We start from the raw sequence: 14,932 nt of genomic DNA, 5'->3' as shown, positions 1-14,932 counted from the left end.
ATCCTGATCTGGTGAGCACAACTCCTTTTACGGCTGAAGAATGCCCTCAGGCACTCCCGTACAGCTCCACGGGCTCCCAAATATCCCCCAAATCGGCCACAAACAGGGTAAGAAAAGCAAAAAAAAATAAAATTAATAAACCAAAAAACTCCAACAAAAAAACCCCAGAGCCATCCAGTAAAATTGCTTTTATTTCTGTAATTTCATAAGTATAAAACAAATCAGCCCAATATTGTCTGAACAGAGTGGATCGTACGGATGTGACCACGAGGAGCTTTCCCATGTCTTCACGGCACACCTGGCTATTTACAGTCGGATGAAGGACACGGTTTAGGAAGCAGTAATTTAGTGGAAAAATATCTCTCGTATAATAAAATAGGAAACCTTGTTTCTTTCAGTTCTACCCCTCAGACAACACCCTCCCACCCACCCCAAGATACAATGATTTACCTTTCGCAGTGAAGCACAAACTCAAGAGATTTCTAGATTTGGCTGTTCAGGCATCTCTTATAAAAAAATCAGCATATTCCCAGATGGAAGCCACTGAAGGCACCTGCCGGCAGCTCAGTGCTCGCCCTCCTCTTGGTCCCAAGTGCCTGGATCGACCCAGCTTGAACACCAGCCGGCGGTACCCATGTCCCCATCGCTCCAGGTGCACACAGATTTAGGCTCATTTAATGCCCCACTCATACCGAAAGCTGAATGGCACCAAGAGGACAGGTCCAGGGAGCACAATTTACCCTGTGTGTCCCCTCCCTCACTACAGCCCTGCAAACCCTAGCCTAAACTGTGCCATGCAAGATCTGCATGGGGTGAAGCCCTTCTCCTTCATCCCAAAATCCTGATCCCCGGGCTGTCTTTCTGCCAGGGACAAGCCCTGCCAGAAGTTGCCACTGCAGAAGTGGGGAAAAAAAAGTCCAGGAGGGACTGAACAAGGATGACTGAATCTCTGGCATCATTTATACAAGGTGATGGCCATGCCAGGTATGGACCGAAAATCACAATATAAGTCTTAGGGGTGGGTACTGGGGACTCCTGTGCGTTTGAGTTTCAGGAGTGTTATGATGCCAAGGTCACTGAACCTCATGAACATCTCCACCGACCGGGACAGCATTAGGCTGTGTCACTGCACATGAGTTTTGGCAGAGCAGGACCCTGACTGGGAAGCAGCACTATCAACCTGATGTACAAAACAGGGACCAAAAATTGCTGCTGAGTTTTCCTATTGCTCCTCTGGCTACTTCTGCCATCTACACCATGAGGAGACTCTGGTTCAACCCCAGATTTGATGCTCTTACAGGACTGAAGTCCCGCAGCCTCTCCAGTAAAACCTGTCCACCTTGCTCCTGACTTCTCCAGCGCCTGGTGGTACCATCCAGCCTTGGCTGAGCCGACCATCAGAAACACATGAACGACATCTTCACAGTGCCAAAGTCTCAAACACGCAAATCAAAAACCTCATCCAGACCCTGAGCCGCACGGTGGCCACGTGACAGAAATAAAACATAGGATGCAGCACATCTTTGCTCTGCAGAGCATCTCTCTTTTTCCTTTCCCAACGTGCCTCCTGATGGGATCACACACTGCGGGGGGAAGAGCTCATCCAGCAACTGGCCACAATGACAAGACATCCCGAAACAGCACGAAAGACTTTCCATAGTTGCTGCCTGAAGCTGACCCCCCCAGTGCTTGCTCCAGGGATGCAGGACCCTCGCCTCCCGCCTTGGCAGTAGCCCAGCACAGTGCCTGGCCCCTGAGAAAGGACTATAAAGTGCTCATGGACAACCCCGTGCTGCCACCCCGGCCTTGCATCTCAAATCGCTGCATCCCTGCGCGCGGAGGATCTGCCACCACAGCCCACCGATGCTAAAGGTCTTGCTGGAAAAACCTATGTTTTACTTAAAAGTTCTGAATAAACCAGGCAGCACCATCAAAATAGAACAAAAAAAGGAAGTAATTCCTAAACTCAGTTGTCAAAAAAGCAAGGATCCTACAGGCTTTGCCCCTAAGCTGCATTTTTTTAACAAGCTCTTGGGCAAAACAGCTACCCGGTGTCCATCTCCCTTGTATTGCACACAGTCGGATGCCTCGGTAAGACATAAGACCTGATCCCAAAGTGATGGTCTTGGCTCTGGGATCTCCAGGTTTGCACAAGAACATGCTCCAACCTGTAAAAGCGCCCAGCACACTGCTGGCGGTGTACACACAATAAATAACTACTCCGTGATTTATCCTGACCCTTCACCAAAACGGAAAGGAAAAAAAATTAGACCTACGGATATCTTTCTACTTCATGAAAATATTTGAACTGTAAGCCTCTGTAATCAAAAAGCATGGAGTGAAACCTGTATTCCAAGTAATTAAAGGATGCGGGGAGAGAGAGATGTGGTCAACCGTTCAAAAGGGGAAATGGGGATGTGTCAAAATGGTCCCTCCTAGACAGGGAGATGCCTGCTCCAGGGTGCCTTAGTGCAGGTTTCCTGCACTATTTTCTAGGCAGATCTAGAGGTTTACAGTAAAAAAGCAAATGGAATTTCCTGCTGCTGGAAAGAACAAGCCTTTGGCTGGGACACAGCTCTGGTTTCTTGCCTGTGATGGTTGGGTTTTGGTAACTCCCACTTGCAACCCAGTGACTGGACAAATAGACCAGGGCTTGCAGCAGCGTGGCACCTCCATCAATGATAAAATAACAGCAACTTGGCTTCTTTACCAACAATAAGATAACAAACTCAGCATCTCCTCAAATAGCTGTTCTGTTAGTGGGTTCGGAAGGACGCCTGGTACAACCACCCCCAGCTCCCTGTGTCAGGTGAGACGAAGCAAAAATTACCAGCAGGAATTTAATAGCAAGTTAAAATTTCATTATTTCATCTCTGTTCTGAAACAGAGCTCTTAGTTATTTTTTTTTCCTTTTAGGTCTCCTTCTATCAGAGACTCCCATCCATTATTCAATACTCATTAGTGGGTCCTTTACACAAGAAACTCCACCACACACGTTTTGGGTAAAATTAATAATCCTACACCAGACCTTAAGAGTAAAATGAATAATCCTGCACCTGACCTTAAGCCCATGGAACTCAGACCATGCAATACGGAGTGGACGGACCAAGCAGGTCCCCACAGGCACGATAGACCAAGGCCACCATGTCCCAGGGAGATGCCATCGGGCAGTTGAAAGCCCCGCTGGACCCTACAAACGGGGTTGGGATGCTCTGAATCTAGTCCAGCCTCTCCCAAACTGGTTTTCAGCCTCAGGGAAACACAGAAGCAATTTCATCTAAAGTCATTGAGCTGGTCCTGGATTAAATTCCCACTAGTTCTTTCCCACACAGAGAGCCGGAGATGATCTGTACTAAACCAAGGTGAAATCCACTCATTCGGGGAAAGGCACATCACACATCTGTGGCGTGAGTCTTACTGAAGCCTTATTTGAAGGCTTAAGTGGTACCTGGGTCATGCCCTGGTCCTCTGAGTCTCGTAACGGTGAAAATCTTCCCGGGGAATTGGTTGCCCAATGGGATCACCAATTAAATCAATCAGATATAACACGTTTAAAAAATAAAACTTCTTCAAGACAAAGTATAATATTTAAAAAAAAAATCAGCAACAATCTTCTAACCACAGAGAATCTATAAAGATCTTTTTAAAGAGCTCCATATTAAAATTTCTTGAATACATTATATATTAAATACAGTAACAACATTTCATGCAAGGTTTTCTGTACAATTAAATCAGCTCAGTAGTATAACAATTCTGTACATTCCCATTGGTCTGGGGGCTCTGCTCATCTTCAATGCTGGTGATGGAGAAAAGAAAGGAAGGATGATATTTGGCACCTACTGTACAGAGGAAGAGTAGCTCTTGCCCAGGTAAAAGAGGAACACAAAAGCACTGGAAGCTTTTAAGGGGTAAAAAAGTAAAAGAAAAAACCCAACAGCAAAGGAGCAAAATGCTATCCAAAACCCTAGCTCTAGTGCTGTTGCTGGAATTTAAGAGAAAGGGAAGATACAGGGTCTGGCTAACGAAGTATCGTCAGGACGGATCATAGGGGAACATGAGGAAAATGGGAGGGAGGATTGGGAGAGCTGGAGAAGAAACCACCCGCTATCAGCTCCTCAGCTGACGCAGCTCAAGGGAGAAAGATCGATCTGCTGGATCCCAAAATCCACTCCTGATCCACAAACTCTCGCTGCAGCCTGTGTCACTGCTGCTGCAGGACAATCCCAAGAAGATAAAATCAAGTTGGTGCCTTATAAAAAAGGATGCCGTGACAAACACTGCTCCCAGAGAAGGTCTATTATGTACAAACATACATTCATTCCCGTCTCGAAGGCGGATCTCCGGTGTCAAGGATGCCCTGTGCAAGACAGCAATGTCCTCCAAGGCAGAGGACACGAACTCATGGACATGCTCCTAAGGACTTAAGCTCTACTCCTGCTAGGGAAATACTTAAAAATCAACTGAGGATAAAAAGCGTGACCAGGACTGAGCGGTAGACATGGGGAATGCAAAGTCGGCCATCCCCATGCTTTGCTTTAAATGTTTGCCCCTGCGAGGAGGAACACTGCTTAAACAGTGCAGATGGGATCTAACAAGACGCCGGACGGAGGAGAACAGACACGACCACATCATGCTTTGGTGTCGGATGAGCCTGAGAAGGTGCAGGGCTTCCCACAACGTGGGGATCAAACAGGACAGTGTGATAAATAGGGAGAACTTCACCTTCCACCACACGCACCCAACCTCGACATATAAACACAGTTGGCGAGATCCACACCACCAAGTGGCCACACTGAGAAGCTATTTCAGCTCCTGCAGCCGCAGCAATTCACCCACCGGCACCGTGGACATCATCAAGGGCTGGTGACCCCAACCTATGGCCCCCTCGCCTCCCTCCCATGCCCTCACCCACCGCCAAGCCCTTCCCGGCCCCACGAGCTGCCCTCGCACATCCCACCCACCGGGGAATGCAGCCGCCCACCCGCGCTCAGCGTATCGCCTAAAACCCCCGACTCCCCTCCTCGATCTCCCGTGAAGGATGCCTTGCCTGAGCTCACCCCGGCCGGGGTGAAAGTTGGAAAGAGGGTCTCAAATTTTGCAGGACTAAATCCCCAAGGAACCACGTTACGACGACCTGGGTCCACACAGTTCCGTCCCCAAACCCTACGCCAGCTGTCCAGTAATTGCACTCGTATGTACAGGAAAAAGAAAGCTACGTAACAAAACAAAAATCAGTATTTTTCTTTTCGACGATTCACCCGCATTTGTCTGATAGTCGGACACATGCATGTCCTGCTGGCTTCTAGCGATGGTCACGCATGCAAGACTTTCAGTCCGAGTTACAAGTTAGGGATCCTTTAGTTAGAAGCGTTTCCTTCGTGTCATTCATTTCTTGTCCTCTTCTCCTGAAGTGAAGGGGGGGGGGAAAAGAGAAGAAAAAGTATTGGTGAGGATTCAAAAGCAAACCAGCTCCCTGTTTTTGTTGTCGAGAGAGGTTGCTCCTGGGCTGATCCCAGAAGGGACCTGGGAACCTGTCTGCACAGAGCTGCAGCTGCGGCAGCTCAGGCTGCGTGAGGAGGAGGATGCCGGTCTCTGAATGAGGACGGGCTCAGCACACTCAACCTGCAGGAGGTAGGAAAAGGGATGAGTCAGAGCCATGCAGGCAGGAACAGCAGGAAGGTGAGCAGCCAGGAATCCCTCGTTAACACTCCTAACGAGAGCATCAGGTAGCACCCAGGGAACGGCAGCGGCTCAGAGAGGACAAAGCTCACTGCATCCCACTGCACATCCCAAAGCCCCGTCCCCACTGCAGCCAGATGGATGGATATGGCTCCATGGGCAGATGCCACTTACACACACCATATATATATATTTACATCCATATATACCTCCAGGACAACTAGCAAGGACCAATCTACTCATTGAAGTCACTGTCCCAGCCCCAGGGCTGCCCTTCTCACTTCTCCCCACCCTACGGATGGATGGAATCAGACATGGAAGGTGACAACATGTGGCCGGAAGGAAAGCTATGGTGTTCAGCCTTGAAATCCCTGCCAGAGCTTGGCTCACACCAACTAGACCCCCAGTTTTCAAGGAGTCAATAGCAGTGTTCCCAGGCCCCCCGGGGCAGCAGCTACTCTTGAGCCCAGAGCTGGGAAAGACCAGAAACAGCTTTTGTTCTGCCTAGAACAAGCTTTTTTTTTTTCTTAAAAAAAAAAGCACCCACAAGGCAGCACTTCCTGAGCAGAGTTAGAAAAGTCACTTATCATGAATCTTTTGACCGTATTTCTCTACTTCTCATCGCTGCACACATCACCAAACACATTCGCAGCGGACCACTGTTACTGTGCTCTTGATAAATAGGGGTCCCGCCTGGGGTTACCAGCGAGGCTCCGCGCCCGCTGCCAACCCTGGTGCCGACAAGCTTCCAGGGGAATTAATAAATAACAGGGGAGAGAGAGAGGAAAAAAAATACTTTTTCGCAACTTCTGCCAAAATTTCCTTCCAGCGCTGGCCGGCGAGCCTGGCCCTTGTGTCCTGAGATAAAATTGGTCGCTGCAATGGCAGCATCCCTCGGGATGACCTCTGGTCCGCCAGCTTCAGAGCGGAGCAGGGATGTTGGTGACCGCACTGTATGAAATCTCATTGCAAGGATCAAAATTCACCTCCTCTGTGTTGCAGAGGTGTCTCTTCAGCAGCTGAACAGTCCCCAGTGGGACTTTTTGCCCGCCACGGCGCTACCCTTAAATGGTTGTGCAGACGAGGGGGTGGCCGCGCCGTATGGTGGGCAGGGATACATAGGGGACACGGCTGCAGCGCCGACATCGAGCATTAAACCACATCAAATGCTCTTCAAAATGTTACTCTCAGGGCTCCAAGTAACCCCCCCCCCCGCACAGAGCGAGTTGGGTGTACCCACAAGAACCGCGGTCAGCCAAGGGTCGGGCACCCACTTCGCTTTAACAGGATGCAGGTTCCTAAATTTAGACCAGATATAAAGCAGAAATTTTTTTTACGCTGAGGGTGGTGAAACCCTGGCCCAGGTTGCCCAGAGAGGTGGCAGATGAACCATCCCTGGAAACATTCAAGGCCAGGTTGGACGGGGCTCTGAGCAACCTGGTCTAGTTGAAGATGTTCCCGCACATGGCAGGGGGGTTGGACTAGATGGCCTTTAAAGGTCTCTTCCAAACCAAACTATTCCATGATTCTATGAAATGCTGGTCGCCGGCTCTTCTCTCTGCACACCAGTGACAGGAACAGGGGGCATCCTGTTTGCAGGAATCATGGGGTGGTTGGGATCCACCTGATCCCATCCGCATCCTGCCTTACACCACCAAGTTTCTCAGGGCTGTCACAGCCCTTTCAACTCTTGCAAACCTGCAACCAAACGACACAAGCTCACCTCCTACAAGATCTGCTCCGCACCAGAACAGCCGAGGCTTTTCTGGGTATTTTCCTTATTGCTTTTAACTTCCCTTTTAACAGGTTCCCGTAAAAGGTGATGCTGGAGGGATGCAACTGAGATCACCCCTCCACCAAGGGAAAAGCTGCAGCCCTCGTAGCTCGGAAAATTGCACATCTTCCCCACTGCACCAGGGCACACTGAGCTTCGGCCGAGATCCTGGACCCCAGGAGAAAACCAAAAGGGAAATCCTCCTGCCATCCCTTTGCACTGCCAGGGCAGCAGCACCGAGAGCCTCCCTCTGCTCTTCCATTTCTAAAGCGTGGCACACGCACACACAGGGGAAAAAAAAAAGGAAAGAGGAAAAATGAAATAAAAAGCAAGGGATCAGAGCTGTAAAATCCCATCTGGAGAGATTCCGGCACCGAAAGGTGCGGTGCTGCTCTCCCTTCAGAGCATCCCACAGCTCGAGTGAACAACTTGGCCCGTGGGGACACATTCCTCCCCCGGCGCCAGCGCCCAGCCAAGGTAGCTCGGCACAGAGATTACCCTACAAGGGCAGCCACGGCTGCGGGCGCTCGCTCCCAGCTCTCTGCTGCTCCGGGGAGAGGGATGCCTGCCTCCTCCGCAGGGAAAACAGGAGCTGCAGCTGCCCCTCTGCTCCCGGAGGGGGTTTTGGGGGCTGCCCTCATCCCCGGGTGTGGGCGCACGGGGGAGATGAGGGCGAGCAGCTCCTTTTCGCTACGTGCCGCAGGTTTTTCTGTGATGGGACGCGGAGATTTTGGTCCCTGCAGATTTCAGGCTGTCTCAGAGGGATGCAGAGCCCCGGCTGGCCCTGGCAGGGAGCGTGACACACTTGTCACCACACAGCCACCTCCGCCAGCTGCTCTCCTCTGGGAGGATGTTAAAGCATAAAAATGACACTGACTTCACAGATAAAAGGCCAAATCTCAGCAGTGGAGAAGCTCAAGGGTGCAATCTCGCCAGCACATCAGCTGCGGTGGCAGGAGGCTGCAGAGCACCATGCTGCCTGCCGGGGAGGGGACAGATAGGGAGAGGTACCTAGCGGCACGGCCACCACCCTGCAGCTCCTGCAAAATCGCCCAGGGGTGGCAGTTCTCACTGGGTGTAAGGACAAATGGCTGGATAAATGCTCATCTTCCACAAATCATGCCAAGGCAACTCTTGTGCATCAAAACTTCTGATTTTCAGAGACGCTGCGGCTGCCGGGGCAGTTCGTAGCTGAGTGGCAGAAAGCACCCGCTTCTTGACTTGCTCCTGCTTTTACCACGGCACAGGGGAGAAATAGCACCTGGGCTGAAAATAAGTGAAACCACCACGCTGGGACCGCTGACACCTGTGATGAGTTTGTTCCAAGATGGTGAAGATGAGGAGGCCCAGGGATGGAGCAGGAGGGGAGCGGGGTGGCCGTGGCAGCAGGCTGATGGTGCACGGAGGGGCACCAGCACTGGGGTTATCTCAGTGTCCTGTCTGGTTTTTGTACCTTTTGAAAGCCACTCAGAAAAGAGAATTCTGCAAGGTCTTGGCACAAATGGAAACCTTCCTCCTTCATGCCATGGGGCTCAGAAACCAATACACTTAAATGCATAGAAGACAGCAGATATTAAAAACAGTAGGGCAAGAGGCCCCTGAGGGTGGTCAGCCAGTATGTATCTGTGTGATGGACACCCAGGAGGACCTTGGAGAACATCTCCACGTTCCTGACCAGAACATCTACAGGTCACACCAAACCAGCCAAGCTCAGCCGTGCACTTTGGCTTGCTGTCTCCCACTCACATTGCCTCCCAAAATGGAGACAGTAGAAACCCCAGAGGGGCCAGAGATGGATGAAGGCAGCGATACATGCAAAGCACGCAAGATGGGAGGCTGGAAGTGACTGGGGTGACAGGGAGAGGAATGAAAAACACTGAGACCACGGTGAAAACTGAAGAGTCTCAGCTTTCTGCCACTTCAAGGACAAGGAAAGTCCAGTGTAATGGAAACACGACTTATCTAAATCTGATCAAAGGAGAAAATTTTCCATGCAAAACCTGAATCAGCACAACTCACAGCTAGACATTTGCATTCCTCAACTGAACACCCTTGGCTATCCCTCAGATTTGGACCACAGAAGGTCCCATGCTGGAGACCATCCTCAAGCATTGCCTTGCAGAGGCCAAACAGTAGCCTGCCCCACCCCAGCCATGCAAACAGCTGCTTCATGGGCTTTTTAGCCCTTATTTTGAAGCAAAACAGAGGCCAGTGTGGGAAAGGAGACCCTGTCTGGGTACATGGTCCCTGGGCTCCGTTATTGGCTGATTTTCCAAGCTACGTTCACCCGGACATGGTCCAAGCAGGTCCCCACCACACATGAGCAAGACTTTGGAGGAAGCACGAGAACATGGCATTCTGGGATGAGACACGTAAGAAAGCCAACCCTTGCTCTGGAGTCCTGCTGGTTTTCAACTGGTGCTCCTCGCTCCACGTGTGTCTTACCGTCCTGAGAATGCCTGGTAAAAGAATCACAATACCACATTTAAAAGTGGCTTCTTGAGGTTTTTTTGTTTGCTTTTCAAAGCCCAGAGGAATTAGGAAGATTTCAATTATTTCTTTCAAATGTGATGATTTAAGCGTGATTTTGCCCTGTAGCCGTGATTGAATAGCTGGATGGGAAACCCTTGCTGGATGAGACACAGAGCAACCCGTGAGCATCAGCAGCACCGTGACCATGGGGATGAGGACAGCTCAGAGGACCCAGCATGGGAGGAGGAAACACTCTGAGCTGGTATGATGGGACTCGAAAGAATCATACGCCTGCCAGAAGCCCTGCTGTGCTCAGAGCCGCGCTGGCAAAGCTGAAGAAAAACCCTTCTTCCAACAGCACTGAGGTTTTATAGAGAAATGCAAAGTGTGGGAGAAAGAAACACTCATCCCCAGATCACAGATGGTGAAGTGAAGACCGAGGGCATGCATGGGATGCAACAGCCAGGAATTAAACCAGCTCTCCTACGCCCCAGCCCAGTGCCGTGCCATAAAATTGTTGCTACAAGCTTGTGATCGTATGATAAAACAAGCCTGGGTGATGCAAAGCACCCATCAGCCTGTTGACAGATACAATAATTTAAAAAAAATAAGCTAGTCTGTAAAAACAGGAGCCTGGTCTGTAAAAACAGGAGCCCCTGCATCTCCGATTCTCAGTGGAGGCTTCACTGAGCAGTCGTTGTGGTTATGGATCAGCTCAGTGCAGAAAGGAAAGCTGATGTGAGTTGGGAGCCAGTGACGGGGAACGCAACCAGTTTGTGATCGTTTCCTGCTTGCAATAACTTCCCATCCTGTATTTCCAGCTTTTGGCATGGTTCTGCTCCGTGAGAAAACAAACAGGGCTGTTACGATGCCCCAGATCCCTCCCTGCCAGGGCTGGACAGACCTGCCATCGGCCCTGAAATGCAAGAGTGGCTTCACACAGTTTTCTTGGGTCATTATCAAAGGGTGAAGACAAAAGGAAGGGGTTTCCTAGGACGTCAGTTGCTTAAGGGGAGAAAAAAGGTTTGAGCAAGGTGATGCTGTGAAAGGACATCCAGTCCCCACACTCAGGTTGACCATCTTTCTGGGACAGGGATGGTGTCTCTCCTGCCCTTCACCTCCCTGCTATCGCTGTCGGGGCAAACACCTTAAAAATGGAATCAAACCTGTTTTCCTGTAGAGGAGCCAGCCCCGTGGCAGCCACGGCCCCGCGGCCACAGCCGGGAAAAACCTGCAGGTTTAACTCAGCACCCAGATATCACCCACAGCAACATCTTTTGCAAGAAACGAAAGAAAAGATGATATCATCTCTTTGGAGGGCTGCCTGAACGCATGCTGTGATTTACAGCACGCAGCCCAGGAGCACATGGGAACTGCTGCCCCGGTGTCACAGGAGCTGCTTCTCCTCCGCGTGCGCCACGGGACGGATCCCGAGAGCTGCCGGCCAAGGGCAACCCCATTAAAAACAGTTTATAACACACTCAGCTCTCTTTGGTCTTAAAATAGAGGTAGTAAATACAAGGTAAGGACGGCCATAGAGGGGTGGAAAATGAAGGGAAAAAATGAAGGATTCCTGTTAGAAACCAGTGTTTGATTTGTTTTGCTTTATAAGAGAAGGGATCCAGTTCCCAGAGGTTCGAGAGGAGCTGGATAAACACATGTGGCAGATTTATCTAGTGCTCCAGCTCCTAAGGGAGCATTTCAAGCAGATGTGAGTACCAACTGCTCTGCCTGACGTGGCACCTGAGAAGGAAGGGGGTAGGAGAAAAAGTCCCTTTTTCACAGCAAAGGTGGATGAACATGCAGGTGCAGACACCACGTGAGTGGAGAAGGTGAGCGAGGCACCTGTGAAGCCACCACAAACCCCCAAGCAAAGCACCATGGAGCAAACATAACCCAGCGTGGTGCAGAGCATGCTCACCATCCAGGTGGTTGCGGGAAAGGTACTTGAGTCCTTCGTCCAGCAGGATAACGGGCAGGGAGATTTTCATTACAACCACCCACTGCGGCCAGCTCAGGGGGGTTACCTGGAAGATGAGCTGCAAAGTAGAAAGGATTGGACATGTCAGTAGGGAAGGAGGTAGGATGTTTTGTTTGTTTTAAAGGTCAGGTTGTTGTATGGCACAGGCTGAGAAAGGGTCATCCCAGATACGAGGAGGGATGATCTGGACAGCCCAAAGAACACGATTTCTTCAAGGTCTGTCATGATCCCAAGGTGGCTCTTGGCCAAGATCAGTCAAAAACCATGTCCTTCATCTCTCCTGCAGATGAGGAAAGCTCGGACTGTATGTGCTTGCAGGAGCTTAGCAGGGGACAAAGGACAATGTAACCTCCTGGGCACTGCAACCTGCTTCATCTTAAGCACCCTTAGGCATCAACCAAGGCGTGACCAACCTTAGACTGCAAAGGGAGGCGATGCCTCCAAAAGGAGCCGAGATATCCATACCCCTTTGCATTGCCTATAAGGAGAACTTCTGACTTAAGTAAAGGCTCACTGGGGCAGGGTATCTCCTGGACCCCATGTTGGTTTGAGTCACGGGACTGGGCATACACTGGGGACAACCGGCCCAGAAGCTTCCAGACCCAAAGACTGCTCCAGGGATGTCCCTGCCCATAGGAGGAGCCCCCCAGGCTGTGCATGGAGGTGGCAGAAAGCACTCACAGGCATGGGCTTCACGTAGAGGATGAGGAAGTGCAGAGCCATGGACATGATGATAGCCCCCAGCAGCCAGATGTTGAGCCATGGTGGCATCCGCAGCAGCGACTGGTTCTCAGAGACACTGTGAAAGCAAGAGGACAGTGTTAGCCCCAATAATCTCCTGCTGCCCACACCTGCCCAAGCTGGGGGTTCCCCCTCCTCTCCATGGCTGTATATTATAGCCCCTCTCTTCCAGACTGTTCAGCTTCAGGCTTTGCTGTGATTTGGATCTGGACTCCCATCTCAAGGCAACCAGCCATGCATGGATTAGGACTGGTCGTTAACAGGGCCAAACTGTTAACGGATGCAGATCCAGTCTTTCCTTCACCACTGTCGACAGCAGCACATGGGCTTGGAGGAGTTCATTTACAGTGAGCCTAGTGGTCCACTGCAAGAGCACTCCGAATGGCTCTGCCGAGGCAAAGCAAAGCCCTCAGCCCACCAAACGATGCTCAAAGACACCCTACATAGAACTGGTCATGCGTAGACCCTACAGAGCGATCCTGCAGCCACCCTACCTGTTCAGAGCATTGCACATTTCAATTGTCACCAGCACGGACAGAGCCATCGTGGTCGGGTATCGGGACTCAAAGATCTCACAGTCGATTCCTTCAAAGATGGGGTTGTCCTTGGTGCACCTCATGAAGTTCCTCTGTCGGCACAGGAAACCGCTGGTAAATACAGGGCAGAGCAGCAGTGTAGGAAAGGCAGGAAAGAGGAGGAAGAGGTCGACTGGTTGAGGGGCACATGAAGAACCTTGATTAAGAGTGCTGTTAAACATCCCACAGTTAGAGCAACTGATAAAACTGTCTAAAGCGACCCAGCTTCTGCTGTGGTGGGGGCTTTGGGGTTATGGCTGGATTGTGGCTTAGAGATTTTTAATAAGGTGTTTGAGCACACACATGTCTCCATCAAAAATACATCTTCCATTGCACGTGACATTAGGGTGCGATGGCACCCACTTTCCCCCCACCTTGCTCAGACCTACAGTAATGTAAAGATTGATCCCTTTCAATGAGGGCTTAGGTACAGAAGCTACTTTCAGCTTGTTTGGGTCAAGTTGGTTGCTGGCAGAAGCACGGCTGGAAACATAAGTCTGAGAGAGAGAATTTGCTTTTCTTTTTAAACTATTGTCTTCTCTACCAGGAATCTGGGAATGCTACCATAATAACCACAGAAGAAGGATAGAGGAAAGACCCCAACGCCTGAATCCAGGCCTGAATCCATACCCTCACGCATCTGCTCAACACGTTGGCCCATTCCCCTCCCGACTCACCAGCTGATGGAAGGAGACCTGCGGTCCATCGGCGTCATACAAGAACCACCAGGTCGCTGCACCCACCGTGGCCAGGCCCACGTACACTGCAGCCGAGAGAGACACCCTTACCCCCAGCACCCAGAAAGGGGTCCCCCTCCCCATGGCACCCCATGCCCATCCTCTGCCCACTGGTGCCTGTGGGAGCTCACCTCCGATGGCCAGGTAGCGGAAGAAGAGCCAGCCGCTGATGAGGGGCTCCTTGGGGTTACGGGGCAGCTTGTCCATGATGTCCAGGTCGGGGGGGTTGAAGCCCAGCGCGGTGGCCGGCAGCCCGTCCGTCACCAGGTTCACCCACAGCAGCTGCACAGGGATGAGGGCCTCGGGCAAGCCCAGGATGGCTGTCAGGAAGATGCTGTGGGGAAAAAAACCCCCAGAGATCCTGAATTAGATGAGCTCCATGCAGCCAGAGAAATGTCTGTGTCGTGCAAGGGGAGAGCAATCAGGCACCCTGGATCCAAATACCCCAAACCGAATATTCACCCAAAGTCCTGCAGGTGAACCCCCAGCCCCTGAGTCAGGAACCTGAAGTCCAGGACTGAATTTTGCAGCTAAAATTTGTTCCTGTTGCTATTAAAGTTTCCTTTGCAGTCGAAACCCAACCCCATGGCCATGCAGGTTCCCATTCCAAGCACAAACACCCCTGCTGAAACCGAAGGGCAAAGGACACTCAAGTGATCCCAAGGCTTTGTCCACGCTGCTGAGGATGGCACTGATTTACTGGGAGGGATGAGCAGGGACAGGGAGAGCTCCCAGGACCTAGTGCACCAGTGTGACCTGGTGACAACAGCCTGTGCACAAATATCTGCACTCATCTTAGACGCTGGCATGGGCTTAAATAGGCAATGAATTAACAAAACAGCTCCTGAGGGGTAGCATGGTTATAAAACTACAAAAGAAAAATCCCCCTGCCCCCAGGCATAGCTGCTCTGTTTGGTACCCGGGGTTACAATTTGGGGCACTGCATGCTGCCAGGGGCAGGGGCCATGTACAG

At 51.0% G+C, this 14,932-nt stretch overlaps 1 protein-coding gene across 2 annotated transcripts in view; it reads right to left on the bottom strand.

Annotated features, from left to right (window-relative positions):
- Positions 1-5,329: 5,329 nt before the first annotated feature.
- Positions 5,330-14,932, bottom strand: part of ATP2A3 (ATPase sarcoplasmic/endoplasmic reticulum Ca2+ transporting 3) — a 51,448-nt gene continuing 41,845 nt past the window's right edge. Inside the window, exons 16-22 of one of the 2 annotated variants that reach the window (XM_074160451.1) lie at positions 14,091-14,293; positions 13,900-13,985; positions 13,142-13,275; positions 12,588-12,705; positions 11,847-11,964; positions 9,840-9,912; positions 5,330-5,405 (exon numbers count right to left, since the gene is read on the bottom strand). In XM_074160451.1, coding sequence (XP_074016552.1) covers positions 5,330-5,405; positions 9,840-9,912; positions 11,847-11,964; positions 12,588-12,705; positions 13,142-13,275; positions 13,900-13,985; positions 14,091-14,293 — 808 coding nt within the window. Of the gene's footprint in view, positions 5,406-9,839; positions 9,913-11,838; positions 11,965-12,587; positions 12,706-13,141; positions 13,276-13,899; positions 13,986-14,090; positions 14,294-14,932 lie in introns of both variants that reach the window. The other variant, XM_074160452.1, reaches the window with a different exon arrangement.

The sequence above is a fragment of the Numenius arquata genome, chromosome 18 (assembly GCF_964106895.1).
Source record: "Numenius arquata chromosome 18, bNumArq3.hap1.1, whole genome shotgun sequence".
NCBI lineage: Eukaryota > Metazoa > Chordata > Aves > Charadriiformes > Scolopacidae > Numenius > Numenius arquata.
This window is presented reverse-complemented; position numbering and strand designations above follow the sequence as displayed.